This window comes from Pelecanus crispus, chromosome 5 (genome assembly GCF_030463565.1).
Source record: "Pelecanus crispus isolate bPelCri1 chromosome 5, bPelCri1.pri, whole genome shotgun sequence".
Taxonomy (NCBI): Eukaryota; Metazoa; Chordata; class Aves; order Pelecaniformes; family Pelecanidae; genus Pelecanus; species Pelecanus crispus.
Window position 1 is genome coordinate 16,157,975 of NC_134647.1, and position 18,038 is coordinate 16,176,012.

The following is an 18,038-nucleotide window of genomic DNA, read 5'->3' on the forward strand; positions in this document are numbered from 1 at the left end:
GCCTGCCCTGCCTTAATTTTAAGGCTTTTTGTTTTCCCTGGCTTTGTTTCATACATGCAAGACCAGCTGCAGAAAACAATGATGCAGGGCCCATGAAGGGTGCACTAGTCTATAGAAATACCGTGTTTCAGAACAAAATAAAGACAGATTCTTCAGATTCATCTGATGCACTCACATCAGAACATCTGAGTTGGAGAAAGATCATGTTTTATTTTAGTCTTGTTCTTTTCCAGATAAGTTTGCTTATTTATTTATTTTCACGTGAAGCATGACAATGGTGCTGAATTCAAATCTCATTTACCTGATGTCACTGCAGGGTAATTAAGAGCCATACTGATCTGGTCCTTTAAAATGTGTTTAATAAATGCTGTAAAAGGTTAACTACAGAACTGGTTTGAGCAGGGTGATCTCCTTCCTAGAACTGTAATGACTTGGACATGTGGAAAGATGCTGGAGTTAGAGATAGTTAGCTTTTGTCTTTGATACAGAGTGGAGGGACTTCCCACTAGTGCTGGAGAGGGGGTTTGCCCTGAATGAGAACCCTGTGGAGAAAGAAGGCAGTCTGAAGCTTGGTAGGGGGCTACTTAAGTAGCTTTTGGAATCTGACTTCAGTGTGGAATCGAGTTTCTGGGGGTACCTGAGTAGAGTTCACCCCCATTGCTATCCCTTTAGAGTCAAAATTCATGGGATATGCAACGCCATGCTAAATTAAAGGCCAATTACAGGGATGCATGTAGGTTATAATATCCCGTCCTTGTTTGTTTGTTTGATTTTTGCAGATGGCTTTTCTGCTTTTGCTTTGTAAAATGATGAATTCTAAATGGAACAGCTGTCTGTACAGGATGGTTTATTTGTTTCCCTTTTTTCATTTTCAAATTTATTTATATTAAATCCTTTCTGCTGATGCCAAGCCAAACTGTCAGCACATTTACCTCTATTAAAAATGTAGGTGTTCTAACAACAAAGCAATCAAACCATAAAAAAAATGCCTTTTATCTAAGGCATAGATAACAGGCTCTTTTCCCTTCACTCACACAGATCCCAGCACAACTTCCTCCCACAGTTCTGTCCCAGCCACATCCTGAGGGCAGTTAGCATCAATGTTCAGATCTCCTAAATGTTCGTCTCAGAGTGGTATGCAAGTGCAGTGTCTGAGAACCAAGGTGGCCAACAATGGAAATATAATATATTTTAAAAGTTCAGTCATCAAGTTTTGCAAATCTCAGAAAGAAGAAAAACCTACCTTTGTGACAAATTATTAAAATGACAAAAAAAAAGCGCCTTTCTTTTTCTTTAGTTTTTTTTTTTTTTTTACTTCTATTCAGTGTGATAGAGTAAATGATTTCCAGCATGGAAAATAAATTGTCTTTGTTCACATTACTCTTGTTCTGTTTGTACTCCATGTCTTCTCATAACATAATAAACTTAGAGAAGAAAATGTAGATGGCTTAAAAAAGAAAAAACTAAAGTATGCCACAATACTTTTTAAAAAGTTGTTCAGTTTTCTAAAGTTGCGAGAGGAGAGAGACACTGGGAGGCGTGGTGATGAGGAGGGAATGTGTACTGAGGAAAACCAAAGATGTGGAGTGTGTTAAATCTTTTGCAGCCTGTCTTAATATTGTTTTTACTCACTCTTTCTCCCTTCTTCCCTCTAGTTCCGGTAGTTCTCTTTTCTCCCTTTAGTTAAGGGGACCTAGCCCGCTATTTTTCCACAGACAGACATCCAGGGGAAAATATGAGTGGGATGTGCTCCTATGGTATTTTCTTTTCTAATGCTCTCTTCATTTGTTTTCCCCTTGGTAAATCCCCGAAGTTGTTAAACGTTGTCTGTGTAGTAAGATTGGTGGATTTCTCTTTGAAACGCTTGTCTGGTCTCACCTTGAACCCATTTCTTGTATCCAAAATAACCTTTGGTAAGGAATTTCACAGATTTATGGCTCAGCAGAGCAGGGCAAAAATCCATGCTGTTGCAATTGGACTCAATCTATTAAGTTTAGTAGGAAGACATCATTTTACCAAAGCAAAGTATAGGCTGTTACAGTAACACCATGAGTTTCATCATACACATGTGCCTACTATATAAAGTCATCCCTGTTAATGTTATATTTTGTTATATTTTGTTAATTATACATGAAATAGCTGCAGCCCATAAATAGGAAATAAAATGAATTTGAGATAATATTTAGGTAAAAGCTTCCTTGATAGAAAAACTTCTAAATTTAATGTGTTTTCTTGTTATGGCATTATTGAGTTTTAGGGACATAGTGGTTGTCTCAAATTGACGCATATTGACAGTCTTAATATTGAGGGGGTGTCCTCCTTTTTCCTTCCTCTCTCTGATAGTTCTCTTTTTTTCTCTCTTTATTTAGGAAGAACAGAGTGGTGCAGGCAGGATGTGTTGTGCTGACTATAACAAAATCTGAGAGGTGCTTACTGAAAGTACCAGGTTTATTTCCAGTCAAGTGTAACATCAAATGTGTTGAACTCCTTCAGCCTTCCTACTCAAGTAATTTTGTCCTTGTTATTTCTTCATCATTCCTATCAAAGGGCCAAATTTTGCCCTCTAATATCTACGCAGTTTGTCCTTTGAATTCAAAGGAAACACACATAAAGTTTTGGAGGTGAATGTTTCATCTAAGGACAGTGAATGCTTTTGTGCAGGCTCTGCATGTTATTCACTTAGATGGCTAAAGTGTGTGTTTTCCAGCTTGGCTGAAGGAGGGAAAATTTTGTTTGCTTCATTTATTTTTTTATGAGATTCATTCACCATGATATATTCTATGAATTAATCTGGAATCTGGAAGATCAGAGTCCCTGGTCTGTCACAAACTGTCTTAGGCAAATCATTAAATTTCAAAGTGTCCCATTTATGATACTTGCAAAAATTGAGTTGATATGTTTGTTCGTTTCAATTGCAAATAGGTCAGGAGCTGCCTGCTGCAAGTTTTTGTCTACAAAACTTCTGTGATACCACTGCATTTTTTGCTAAAATTGCTTGATTCTACTAGAATGAAAATATTAATTTGTATTTTAAATTATATCTTTTTAAATCCTTTAGCATGAGGATCCAGGACAGTTAGCAAATGGAACAACTTGTGATTTATCTATCCCTTGATTAATCATAGCTATTTCTTAACTTTGAGTTCTCTGACACTTAGGATATATTTTGCTTCTAATGAAGACACAACTGCTCAGCTAGAATGGGATTATGGTAAATATTAGACTTGCGAAGAAATTTGTTTCATAAGCTCCTAAAAGGGTTAGTTATCTGACCAAAAGCAAGACCAATGTGGTTGGTGCTAATTAAAGCAAATAGACTAAGGAATGAAAAAGGTTTAATTCTGAGTTTATGAATATCATTAAAAGCTGACATGGCTAGTTGAACTTGCGTTTTGTGCATTGTTTTGGGAAGAAAAAGTGTTTGCATTTGTAAGACAAGTAGAAATGAGAAGTGACCTTCAGCTTTGTAAAGCCTTTAAAAGGCTGGTTTAGGTCAATAAATGTGGCTAAGCCTCTGATATGGGCCTTTGGCAAACCACAAAAGACTAGTAATTAGCTCTATGGCATCGGGTTAATTAATAAAAGGTAGCTTAAAATAGGCAGAAAGCATATTTGTCCATTACACTGATGATGTAAATTATGGTAATAACACAGTACTGTTCTTTTTACCTTTCCAAAGAGCTTTATTATCATCAGATGTTTCTTGTTGCCAGCACCCATGTGATGTAAATGTAACTACTGCTGTTATACAGGTGACATAAATGAATTTTTGTCACCAATAACAGATAGAAGTAAAGACAATATGCTGAGGGCAAGAGCAGGCACAACCAAAGCACAAATATGGGCAATCTGCTCTTACAGGCAAAATTTATATCACTATAGAGCTGTTGAACCACTGTGCTGCTTCTGCAGCCTCTGGGATGAAGCGGTTGGGGACTCGCTGGTTTGAGGGAGCTCACATGGTCCTGCAGAACATAGCTGGGTGCAGATCATGCACCAGTCAGTCCTTTTTGCGCCATCCTGTAGGCTGCGCTTGCTTTCTTCAGCATCAACCCCAAGCCTCTAAATGTCTCTTCACCATTGCCAAGAGTAAATGTAAAGGCAGAGGAGCTGACTGGGCTGTCACTGTACCAGCAGGATGTTAGGCTCTGTTAGGTGATTTCCCAGCATACCATTAAAAGCCAAAACCTCATCCCTTCTCAGACTTCCTGCTTTGTAAGGATGGGGCAAACCCAACAGTTTTGGCCATCCTCTTTGTTTCTTTCTTGTTTCAGAAAAGTGTTCTCTACAGCACTGAAAAAAGCTCCCTGGTGTGCTAGAAAACCAGACATGCATTTCCCATTCTCTTTCCTCATTTTTGCATTTGAGCCCAACGAATAACAGAAGCTATAACAATGATTTTTATAAGACCAATATATCTTATAATTGTTTTAAGAGATGTTACGGATAGCTATAAATAACATACTTTCTTCTTGAATTCCTTATGTCTCTAGTATTTGAATAACAAATAATTGCTATAATAATTGAGTAAGCATTAATAAAAATAAATTACTGTCATATGAATATTTTTGTATGATCTGTATAATTTTATGTATGATGGTATAAATAGTGATGAAGTAAACCTGAGCTCTAGAAGGCATCTCAGACTCGCACTTACACAGACGAGTATTATGTATGTATTCACATACTTGCATACAGCATATTAAGGATGAGAGGTTAGTCTGATAAGCCTCTGCACATAAACAGGTTTCTTTGGGTTGTCAATGCTTGGCAGCTCTAAACAGCCTCGGACTCAAGTAAGCTGATGAATGCTTGGCTGGTGGGACTCGGGAGGCTGGTGAGGATGATGGCCATTAGTGACATACAGGTTTTCTGTTTGCACACATGAAATGTGTTTTAATAGTAAGGATTCTAGAAGAAGCAGACTGAAAGCTGCAGTTAAAGGCAATATGCACACTTAAATGCAAAACCAATTCTTAAGGATGAGATGAACCACACTAAAATCACATCTTCAGCTAGTACAAATCTCGGTAGCATCAGTGACTTCACCACTAACACCACTGAAAGATCTGGGCCATAAAAAGGGTTTTGAAGCTCAATTTACAGCAAAGCAAACCCTAGTGGAGTGTTGGTGTGTAAGAGATAAATTGATTGCCTGTTTTCTGTCCACCCACCCATCACAATTGAATCAGTGGTATAATCAAGTTACTCATTTTTCAAAAGTCAAATATACAGTGTAAAAGAGATTATCTAATATACAGTAAGGGGAAAAAAAAGGAAAGAAAAGGCAAACAATAGAACAACCTCTGTTTCTCTTTAGGCTGGTGTAACCCCATTGCACTGCCTGTGTTTACAGCAGTGTAGCTCAGATCAGCATTCACTTCTTGTCCTGGAGATTGAATTTATCTCCCACAGCTTTTGTTTCTGTTCACTTCCCAAGCTGCATGCTGTTGTGCCTCTTTCTTCTTTTAATAATTTGCCTCACAATAATACTTTAGAGGCATACCAACTCAAATGAAAGAAAGAAGAGAGTAGAGAACTCATAATTGAAGCATATTTTCCCTCTCACTTTGAGATTTTCATGCTGTTTGTGTTACCACAAATGTAACTCAGCCTAATTTTGATAACAAAGATGCCTGTTTAATCAGAGAACAGGGGATTCGCCTTTGAAACAAGATTTCAATAGCATTTTCACCTGTTACTTGTCCTTCTTTGTGCTCAGAAAGTTTGTGACACTTTAATTGCTAACAAGTGGAGGACAAGTGGGATGTTTTTATTGAGAATGATCTTTATCTACTTGCTGGATACATTAAATATTGTTGTCTTCAGTGCTTGTATTTGAAATGAATCACAGATCAGAGGAATAAGTAATTATTTCAGGTATTATACAGTGATTCAGCCCTAGGAAACTCTTGCCTGAAAGAGACTTGAGACAGTTTTATAATTATTTTTTCCAGCACATTATTTTTACAGAAATGTTTGTAATTAATTGCATTTTTTTTAAACTGTCCTCAATTAGATGTTTACCCAACCACTGTGAACATGGAGGAAAATGCTCTCAGTCCTGGACCACCTTTTACTGCGATTGTAATGATACAGGCTACATGGGAGCTACCTGTCATAACTGTAAGTAAATCCACACGTACAGTGTTTTCTGCTACAGCTGGTATATCAAGGTGCACATAAACTAGAGAGAAGCTTTGTGAGAGGACATGTCATATTATAGGGTGTATCATGACCTGACATGGTTCAAACAGGTCAAGAATTGGGCTGGGAATGCACAGAAATCCGTTTGCAAATATGCATGTTTCTTGACAAATATTTTGGAGAAAACAAAACCAGATTATTTTAACTAATTTTCCACATTTTTTTCTTTCTCACATTAGACATTGATTTGGAGAATCTTAAATTCATTTATGTTACGTACACATTGTAGACACACTGGTCATTAGACATTAAGTTGAATTTAGCTGGGTTGAGCTGGTGACGTTAATCTGTGTTTGGGGCTGTACATCAATTTTGGCACCATGGGCTTCTTTGTTTTTATATTATCTGAAAGTACGTGTTGCAAGAACCTGGTTTGCAACAGTTTATAATTTTGGAATTTTGCTGAACTATTATTTGGACTGCTGCTATTAACAAGGATACAGTATCTGAAACAGTGGCAGTACATGAAGCATTCAGCTACTGAAATCCACAGCAAAGGAAATACTAAGGTGTTTTAAAGGTTTAAGAAAAAGTATCAAACAGTAGAGGCACAGAATGCTGGGAATTCTAATAAAAAATAGCGACAGAAAAGGGAAGCCAAAATAAAGCCTGTTCATACAGCTGACTAAAAGGGAAAACAGTTAGAAAATGAAGGTAAACTTCCTGTTCTATGACTGGAAATAAAGAGAAGAGATGACTGAGCAAGAATAACAATTCCAGGAATACAACTATAACCACTACAGGTGTTTGATGAGCACTCAGACCGCAGATAGGATAAGATTGGTGAGAGATGCATTTTTTTCCCTGTTAAGCTAAAAAGCAGAAGAGAAGAAAAGGTACTTAGTGGTTTGAAGCTGAGAATATTGGCAACCATACTGTAGTTCTGGAGACTTTAATGGTTTGCTAATTAATGGTGAAATCATTTGTGGTGTGGGGTCTGCAGCTGACGGGAGAGGCTGTTGAGAGGTCTCTTCAGAGATTCATCACCTGAACTCTACACTGTAAGCACAAAGGAAGCTAAGGGTTTTGTGGAGAAATCATGCCAAGCCAGATGAAGGATGGGAAGAAAACTGCTGAGTTTATGGTTTTGAAAAGACGGTTTACTTTTTGTCCAATGTTTTTGTCGTTCCAAAAGGCATCACCCCTCTTCAAAACCTCCAAACCCAACCCAGATTATATGCAGTGATTGAGGCCATAGCAGGGTATTTACCCCAGCTGATGGTTGATACAAAACTAGATGGCCCAATCGGTTGGTGAGAAGGGAGAGGCTCCCTGAGGAAGGAAGAGGCCTGTTGCTATTGACTGTCAAAGGCAATTAGGGACATTAACCTCTAGGCTACATCTGCGCTGTCATATTAGCTCAGGGCCTGAGGGTCTCTATGTCTGTGCCAGCTCAGTGTGGCTTGTGTCCAAAGAAGACCATCTTATTACCACAGAGGATGAGTTCATGACTAGTTTTCCCCACAGACATTTGGATGGAGCTAGTGAAGCCTCCTGCTTCCGTGAACTCATGTCTGTGCTCTCAAAGGCACACACATAGCTACAGTTATTTAAGGTTCGCTGATGTAAAAACTACTCTGAAAAGTTTCTGAGAAAGATCTTGTGTTAAGACTTTCCAGCAGATCAAGCTGCGCACACATGTGATGTAGCTATTCAGCTGCTCAGCTTATTTACAACCATATTATCAACAGCTAATTTCATTCCAGCTAGATTGTAGAGCCAGCTGCCCTGTAAGCCAAGCAATGCTGATAAACAGCAACATTAGTGTGGAGGAATGCATTCATGTGCTTGAAATGTGTGACGAAACCATTTCAAAGCCTGTGGGCAAATGCAGACTGTTGATAAGAAACCTGCAGAACAAGAGATGTTATCGCTTTCAGCTGATAGTGGTTGATGTACAGGAGTACCTTGTAGCAGGTGAATGAAAGCCATAGATCTGATCATAGCATAACTCCAGAATATCCTCAATGTACAGACAACTCTTCCAATCATGTAATTCAGTGTAGTTGTATCAAAGTAAAACATCTAATTTCTTAAGGTTTGAAACATTATCTCAACAGATTTTGATTTTTACTAGAACACTGAGGCTGACAGGCCTGAAATTGAACTTGTACCACTTTGGAGAGGCTATTTCTTTTCTTAAACTGCCCTTCAGATCCAGGTCCATGCAGCAACAGTGGAAAGATTTAACTGGCAATCTGATGCAAGTCAAACATAGTGTTAATAGTTTCATTGTCAGCTAGATTTCTTTTCTGTGTGAGTTGCATCAGTGTGGTTTTTGCCTCTTTTTGGTGTGGTGTTTGTAAAAAAAATGTAAAAAGACCTATTCTTTCCAATGCTTTCAGGAAGAACTGCATGACATGCATCTGCAAACCAGAATTCATTGATTTATGTTTTACTAGCCCAGACTGGGAGACCTTACCGTTTTAAGAACTGAGATCTGAAGATACATTGTCCCTAACTTACTGTCATCATCTGTAAAGTGTTGAAACACATTTGTGGTTGATGCATAAGCAATCTTACTGTTTTCTTCCAAATATTCATGGACCACACTGGATCCCATGATGAGGAACAGCTAACAATACAGACTATCCCTGCACCAAAGAGTTTGTGGTTAAGTTTCTGAGGGGAAAAAACATACTGGTACCAGGTGATGGAGTGCCAGAAAGTCTTCATCAACATCATAGGTGGCAGTTTCAGTCTACCAGGTACATAATTATTGCTAGGCTTTCTTGTAGGCAAAAAGTCATAACGTAGAGGTTAAAAAGAGGAAGAATTGAATGCTTGCGGGCATGAAGGAATGACATGGGAGAAAGCAATAACATGCTTGTTTGAAAAATATAAAGCTATGGCCAGAGGAGTTTGACATTTTTGACAGGGCAAATGCCAGAGTCATGACAGGTAGATAGGTTGAAAATATGCCATGAAAAGCAAAGATAAATAGTTTGCATTTGATGTAACAGAGGGGAAGTAGACAGTGGCAGGGCTGAACAGTAAGCTGATAGAAGACACAGCTTAGACAATGTTTGCATGACCACCTCAGATATGTGGGACAAGATTGTGTCTTTCATGACTGAAAATGGGTATAGTTGAAATTCAAGACGTGGATGAATCAAAAGTGCACATGTCAAGATACATATAAAGAATTAGCTGGGTCTAGCCATGGCCTTAATATAATCTTCCTAGAGGCAGTCAATGTTCTACAAACCTCTGGTATCCTCCTGCTCACTCAGAATCCATTGTGATCCCGAAAGTTCCTGAAGTCTCACAGGAGGTATGGCAATCTACCTGATCAGGATGAGTGTACACCACTGAAAGGGTGTAAGGTCATGTCCCATTAAATAGCTATTCTGTGGCAGACAAATTTCACCCTGAAGTCTCATCTGGTCCTGCTTCTGTTCTACTCCTCTTCTCTGAAGTTAGCTGGAAATACAAGCAAAATAGTGCTAAATCCATTGGTGTTTTCAGGGTTTCAGTAACATATGGGAAGAGTCTGAACATTTTGTAAACAGGTTGTTTCTTTCTTGCAAAGTTTATTGCCTGATCTATAAATCCACTTCTCCGTTTAGTAACGGTTAATCCTCCTTCACAAGCTGCCACATGTGGAATATTATCAATATTTTCCAAGTCTTTTTTTTTCTTTTTTTCTTTATTTCTTTTTTCTTTTTTTTTTTCCTTTTTTTTGCCTTTTGTTGTTGGTTTTTCTTTTTTCCCTCCACCCCCACCCCCCCCACCCCCTCCTTCCAATGGCGTAAGAGGATTTGGATTTAACTATCATCTTTCCAGGTTCCAGTGCAATTCACATCTTCTTGCTGGCTAGTCACAGCGCTGATTAACAATTGTGTTTTCATCTCTGTACTATCTGTAACTGTGAAACTCCAAAGCATGTGCTAGTACCTTGCTGTCACAAATACATGTGGACATGCAATTTGATAGGAAATGTAGAACTTGTGCTGACTGTCCCCGGGTACTCATTTCACTGCCTGCAGTTTGGGGAAACTAGGAGTCGTGGAATAACCCTGTAGGATATTAAGCCAATGGTAGGCGAACTACATTTGCTTGTGTATATTTTTTGTTGTGCCCTAGTTTCTCCACCTCTGTTGGAAATATGATCCAATTTGCAGGTATATTAGAGTGTGTGTGATCTATATCGTCTACTGAAATGTTATGGATTCTTTCCTTTGAAAGTAGTGTTTGCTTACTGCTACTTGAGCTGATCTGTAGCTAAGAGTGCTTTGAGGATACGATCTCATTTAAAGTCTGTAAAATGCATGGTTTTGCTTTTTGGTTTATTTTTTAAATGTGCTTCACATAGCTTGCATTTGAATAGGTTGGAAGATTAGCTCAGCTGAAGCCTTTTTAACAATAACTACTTTACCCATTTCTACAGTGTGGTGGGTAGCCTACTGATCCATCAGGTATTGGAGTAGTCTGATATAATCCAGATAGATAGGAGAGGATGGTTTATGTAGTCACATGTGAACCATAGCAAAATAGATAATAATGTAATATTTGTTTTCTGTTTTCCTCTTTTAGATAGGAACACTGATGTTAGTACGCAGCTTGGGAAAAAAACCTGGGTGGGATATATCAGCTCATCTATTTTTTTGCTGCCTGATGCTGTGACATTTAATCTAAAATAGTGGTCTGTTCTTTTTATACATTTAACAGAGTGTGAGCTATTTTCAGAATTTTACTAATCTGACTGTGAGATAGGGGGCTCATGGTAAGTTCATGGACCACCTCTGAAACATGCCAGTGTCTGTCATCTATAGAGGGAGGCTGTCTTAGCTTAGACATACAGTAGGCAACTGAAGTTAGATCAGAATTATAGGTGTATATACAAAGAGAGAGAAACAGAGGGGGAGGAATTACAGGTGTGTATATATATATACAAAATATTTTTAATTGAAAGGTCGCAGTTTAAAACCTGCATAGTCATCTCTCTCATACTATTAATTTTCCTTGTAATTATTGTGTGATAGTGAAAGCAGTAGACCAGTGTAGAATGGCCCTGAGATACAGAACATTATAACTTTATTGCAAGGTAATGATTACTAACCTCCTCTTTCTATGATTTATGTTAGTCCCTTAGAAAACCTCATCTTCGCCTTCTGTATTTCTATTATTTTTATGTATGATGGTTTTCAGGTGGCCTTTAGTCTTGGGTGTATTTTTTTATTCCAAAGAGTACTGAACATTGATATAAAAGATGATGAGAAATATAAAATAATGGTTTTATTCTTCATGTTCTGGGGATGTCAACATGTCCCGAAGCTTTGCAAGGTGATAATTAACAGAATGTAATTTAATTCTGGATATTTGCTTTGGTGTGTGATCTGTCTTGCTCATACAGGCATGTGTCTTATTGGCCTACGTAATTGCTGGAGGAAAGATCCATCCAATAATGGAAATGTCATATAGTCGTTGATATGACATAAACTTAACATAACTTCAGGCTTTGAAAAAGTGTATTTTAATATTAATATGCTTATCGCATATATCATTTTTGATCTGAAAAGCTTAATATAGCTTCAGCCAGATCATTAGCAGTACTGTAGCTGCATCTTAAAGCTTCAGCTGTGGATTTCATAGTTCTCCCGTGTTCTGAGGTTGGGAGATGTGTACACAGTTTGCTGGCTGGGCAAATGAGGTTCAGAGAGTTTCAGTCTGCCAGATGTCTAACAGTGAGTCTGGTCATGTAATTTGCATGTCCTGAGTAGCCAATTTTCTTGTTTGAGGTTCTTTGAATAGATTTTTTCCATAAGTACTTAAACACGTTGGTGTTCTTTGACTAAACAAAACACGTTTAATATTCATATCAAGCCTTCAGTACTGTACTTGGTGTTCTTGCATACTTTTGTTCACACCGTGCTTCTGGCATATGAATTTTCATTGTCTATTTTGCAATAAGTTACTGTCTTATTAATGCTTTCCTTTCAGTTCATGTATGTGTAAATTGTACATCTGCATTTCTCAGTGGTGTTAATTTAAAAAAAGTTTTTCCCTTTGCCTGGTATTTCCTTATAAACAATGCAGATAACATTCCACTTTGGGACTTTACTGAAGAACAGAGTACGTGGGGGACTAATTCAATCCTTTTTGAAGCCTGCCTGTGTCAGGTGTGCGCATCACCACAGGGACACCGGTGCTTTCAAGAGCAAGGCTGAAATACCATGCTTTGCACAGTGTCCTTCAAGTCTTTGATTTCTGCTTTGCCTCCAACACTGTTCTTAAAATGGTGTAGGTCTCTCTGACTGCTTTCTTGCAGCAGCAGGACTTGCAGGTCACCCTGCACCAGCACCAGGCAGGGCCCGCTGGGGTACGTGACTGACTCAGCCACCTTCAAACCTCAGCGGGTAAGCGACAGGGGAGGACGGGCTGACATGACCTTTCGTACCTCAGCCAGGGGGAGCCTTAGCTTGCATGGTAGGAAACTGTCTAATCCCCAAGTGTAATGGGAGGATCCCACCCAAACATCCATTTCAGTGACATTGTGGTAAAAGTAATTTTAAAGCTGTCTATGGAAATAATGCATTCTTTATCAGATGAGTAAGTACATATTTTAAAAAGGAAAAATAAGCCATCTGTCATCCAGGCACATCACAGCAGAGACTGCATTAGTCTGTCAACAGCAGAGCCTGTCAAAATCCAGTTTTCAAGAGTACAGATTTCATTTTCTGGCATTTAACAAGACAATTGTATTATAAGGGTGAGAATGACGATCACTCCCAGAATTCATTGCCTGTACTAATCCCTCTGCTGTTGGAATGAGAAGAGAAGAAGAAACCTCCCATTGCATAGGGCTTTATTTGTTATTTAGAAAAACCCTTGATTGAACACTCATTACTCCGAGTCTGTAAGAACAAATCTGTCAGGCCTGAAGTGCACAAGCAGAGGGTGAAACAGTCATCTCCAATCTACCTTCAGGAGCTCTGAGTGTTTTGGTGAGAATGCTTAATTCAGTCTGTGTCAGCATTTGTGTGTATCAACTTGTCCAAGGTCAGTCCAGGGCTAGTTGCAGATCCCAACAGAATCCTCAGCTCTTACTGGCCTTTCCAGTCTAACCAGTACATAAGTTTTCACCTCAGAATACAATAATAATTACTATTATAGGGGTTATTATTACTCTTTGTGTCTAAGGTGCAAAGAATTACAAAGCAATGAAATGAGTTCCAAATGATCTGGCAGTAAGTATTCTGCCTACAATTTTTCATGACTCTGCAATTGTTAGAGGTGGTACAAGCAACATGCATCTTGCTGCTATGTTTTAGCTGGGAGTGAACAGTGTTCAGCACCTCTCAATGAAATCAAGAATTAAAGTCCTTTAGGTCTCTTTAATGTGTTTTATTTATTATATCACCATAAAATGTTACCTCCCTCTGAGAAATTTAAAATTATCAGCTACTTTTATTAGATTATGAGAATCCTATCTAGAAACAACAATACTACAGGATTCATTTTGGTTATCATAACTAGTACAGCCAAAATTCTGAATCTCCAGCTCAGAGTATTTGCAATGAAATGTGTGCTGTCAGTTTTCAAAGTAATTGGAAGTACAGTAGGAAAGAAATAATGGGAATTTTAAGGTTTAGTTTAATTAATTTTATTTTTTGAGGAAAGTTATCTTGGTGTCTATTAAATTGGAAAAGGACAGAGTCCTCTGATAAAAAGTCCAACCAAACAAATTTATTTTGATTTGGAGTTTACGCTTGTGGTTATATCTATGCCAGTAATGTACTGCTGCGTGGAGGGGAGAGGGGCTTACCTTGCCTGGTCTCCCAGTAGTAAAACTGAAGTCTGAGTTTCACTGCAACCTTTGCATTGAGTCCAACAGCCAGCACTATTTTAAATATGGGTAAGGGGTACATCTTACTGTGTGAATAACAAGTTCATTCATCAATTGAAGAGAGGGGGCTTTAGATATTGCTTCCTGGGGTTTATTTGCAAAGTTCAAGTCTTTGTAGAGAGAACAGTCTTTTTTTTTTTTTTTTTTCAGCCAAAATAGAACTGGAGGTGAAAAATGAAATTAGTCTGAGAAAGAGGAGAGGTTTTTTTAAATTAGTAACATGGGGGCAAAGGAAACAGAGTTGTTAAGTACTCAGGAAAACTGAGGCCAACTAAAGGCTTATCTGCCAGGCTGCTCCACAATTAAAGAGTAAGTGTGTGCTTAGTGAAGGCTATCATGGAGACTGCAGGTGAACTGGCTAGGGCAAAAGTAAGATTGGAAGCCAAAAGTCAATATAGTAACAGGTAGTCAGTGAAAAACTAAATAAAAAGATGTTTTATTGGAAACAATGGAAGTTTGACCTTGCAAATGTTTGTGCTTAGCCATGTGCTGTTAAAGATATCACTTATGGGATACAATCTCTTCTGGTGTAAGGACCATAATTAAAACAGTTGGATTAACAGGTTCAAGATACTTCAGAGAGCTGAACAGTGATGAAATTCCTCATATTTAAAACTTGTCAGGCTCTCACAACATACTGAATCAAGGCTGAAGTTTCAATTACAGAGCCAAGCTAAGGGGGACCCCAGCCCTGTCAGACCTGACTGCAGAGTACATAGAGCTACTGCATGTGCTCTGGCTGACCAGCCATAAGAGTCTGGATGCAGGAATTAGCAAATGAAATTCTGTAGTTGATTTTACACAAAAAACCAAAATAGGTTATTATAATGACATTAAAATCTCTTAAATCCTTTCTGGCATTGAAGTCTGAATCACGGATCTGTAGCTCGAACCTTAATCAATCAAAGTGCGTATTTATATTTTTGCTAGGATGTTTCTGTAGGGACGTAGTGTGTGTGGCTTGAAAAAATATGTGTTTCAAATCCATAATTTTGATTTTTGAGCTTATGAATCTTTATATCCCAGGAGATATAAGAGAACTTGTAGAATTGGGTGATGTTGATCTGACTGGGGACTAAGTGTTTATTTTATAAATGCTGATCAAAGTTCAACAAAATATTTCTTAAGCACCTGGGAAGATGAGCAGTGAGAACTAAAGGGAAAGATGGCCATTATGATCAGTGAGTAAAGCAGTGTTCAAAATGAGTGCTCTGATAGAATGAGTTGTTGATCTGAAAAGCTAGTTTAATTTGAGATACTTAAAGCTGAAAGAGATACCTGAGGGAGAAATAGGGTATATGTGTTTCACAGAAGATTGTAAGAGGTTGGGAGATAGATATCTTGAACTCTGTCAGTATTGTGCATGCCTGAACACCATCAGCATGGCTCATCCTAGCAAGTAGGCAAGAGCACATATAGTACTTATGGAAGCAGCTCTTGATATGAAGAACGGGGGTCTCAGGCTGCATCAGTTTCAGTAGCTAGCTCTGGGAGGATTTTAAATTTCTTTGTGAAACACAGCAGTAGCCTTTAAACAAATTCCTTAAAGAGCACTGCAACAATGTCAGTGCAGGGTCCAATGTTATAGCTTGTAAGTGATTCTGGGGAAAAAAAAAAGAATTAAAAAGGCAATAAAAGACATCCATTCTCTTTGTGACCAAGTAAAACATATCTCTGATGTCCAGTTTCCCTTCATAAATCTGGAACCTTGGAGTCAAAGCTGTTTCTTGTTTTGTCTTCCTGCAATAGCCACTGTTACCAGCAATAGCCCATCAGCCAAAGTCCACACATGACACCTTTTACACCTTGTTTTTTGCCTTGTGCTGTAGTTTAGCCTAATGTTTTTACCTGCCATACCTGTCTGTGAGGTCCAAGCCATACTTGCAGGTGGGTAGCATGGGTTCATGTGCGCTGCTGACGTCTCTTTCCATCAAGCACTAGCGTAATGCAACTCTGTGAAGCAAACAGTTTTATCCTGACTGCCTGCAGGAACTCGGTGGCAAGAACTGCAGTGCTATTGCTGCATGGCAGTGCAGCTCGTTCCCAAAAGGGCCTGAGGAAATGCAGCAGGGGCTGAAAGTCATAAACTGTGATTTTCAGTGGTTCTGGCTCAGTGAAACAAGTGTTGCTGCTGGAAATTTTCTCTTCAATGGATGGTGTAAGTCAGAATTAGTCCAAAAAAAGTGTGGGAGAGTTACAGAAGGAAAACTGATCTTGCTTCTTTGAGACAAAAGAAAACTTAGAAGTTTCATTTTTGAAATTATGTTTTCAAAAAGTGCTTGATTGAGCATTTTAATGAGAAAGCGACTTTGCATGAGCAGCCTATAAAGGACATTATTTTTGTTATTTAGGTCCCATTTTGGTGAACATTTTAAAATTTGAAAACAAACTTGAAGGAGTGAAAGTATAAACACTATTAAAATGCTTCACAGAAAAGTATAACATCACAATTTTTTGTATGTGGGGTTTTTTTAAATTTAAAAATAATGCTTGAAAATTGTTGATGGTTTCTACTCTGAATAAACTGATTAATACCTCTCCTTCATTAAAAAGGTGTTATTACTGCAAATGTTGTTTGATATTAAAAAGTATGCATTTGTCAAGAGTTCCATAATTAAACCTGGCCCTTGCTTTTAAAAAGTTAGGCCCTATTACACACATAAATGGTTGGTGACTCTTTAATGACAACTACAATAATGGTTTCCTACTGTTCCCAAAACGATCACATCTCCATCTACATCAGAGAATTCTGGCACAAAATGGAACATAAATCTGAAGGCAGTTTTCAAAGTTAAGGCTCTGGGGTCTTAACAGTCACAGCTGACTGTTCATCTGGTCTTTACTTTTGTATGATATTTCTGATTGCATAAAGGAAAGAATGACTGCAAAGACATCTTGTCTTCCATTGAACCATAAAGACAGCTTCAAGTTGTTGTCACTGGAGTAATAGCACCTTTTTCAGCAAACAGAATTGCATAACTTTATTCCGAAACAAGTAATTGGTTCAGCTTGCAAAGACATTAGGCAGAGCTGGGAATGGATAGTGCACTTGAAATGTCTGTGGGGGCATCTGCCAGTGACTGGAAAACAAATATAATTTTCTCCTTGATGCATTATACAGCATAAAATAGCAAAAAAGAGAACTAAAATCAATGGCCTATCCAGTCTAGAAGTATGCAGTACCAAATGCTTAAGATACAGGTGTGTGAAACTTTAAATGTGCAGCTCCAAAATAAACTGTCCACCAAAACAGCTTTTCTCCAAGTCATGATAGTTTGAATATGTTTTATGTGCTAGTGCTTGAAGTTTATAGCCTTTTCCCACTTCTTCTGCCACTCCCTGGTATTTACTGCTGGAATTCTCTTATAACCAAAAGGAAAACATACCAGGATGGATTTTCTTCTGGCAGACATAACTGTAGTTTCACTGAAGCTTGTGTAACCTTTCAGATTTATACGAGCTGAGCACCCCTAGCCTGATTTCTAGCTCTATACAGCCTTTTTTTTTCCTAAGTTGCAGTGACTAAGAAGCCATCTAAATGTGAGTAGATCATCTCTGTTTGCATCTGCCCACATTATTAATGGCTGAATCTTCCCATCTTTCCTTATGAATTTGAAAAAAGCATATCTGGCCTCCAGCCAAAATGACAGTCAAGAAACAGCAAGACATTTAGGAAGAAAAAGTTTGTGATGAAGAACAATTTTCTAGCTGTGCCAGTTCACTGACAACATGCTAGTTGTATGTCTCTACCCCTTGCACCATCCTTTGTCTTCAAAAATACTCAGCAAACAATTCAGGGGAAGCAGTTGGCATGTTCCCTAATGAGACAAGATAAAGTGTCCTGTAATGATGATGACAGCAAATTCACTAAGTGAACTGCAGTTTGAGAACTTTGCAAATTGATCAAACCATGATTCCTTGATTGCTTACTTAATCGCCTGTTACAGTCTCTCTCCTGACCCTCCATATCCTAGTTGCTTTT

General features: G+C 38.3%; 1 protein-coding gene across 1 annotated transcript in view; it reads left to right on the plus strand.

The window, feature by feature from the left end:
• CNTNAP5 (contactin associated protein family member 5) overlaps positions 1-18,038 on the plus strand; it is a 227,120-nt gene that overhangs the window by 110,372 nt on the left and 98,710 nt on the right. The window contains exon 11 of the mRNA XM_075710407.1: positions 6,020-6,126. Coding sequence (XP_075566522.1) covers positions 6,020-6,126 — 107 coding nt within the window. The remainder of the gene's footprint in view (positions 1-6,019; positions 6,127-18,038) is intronic.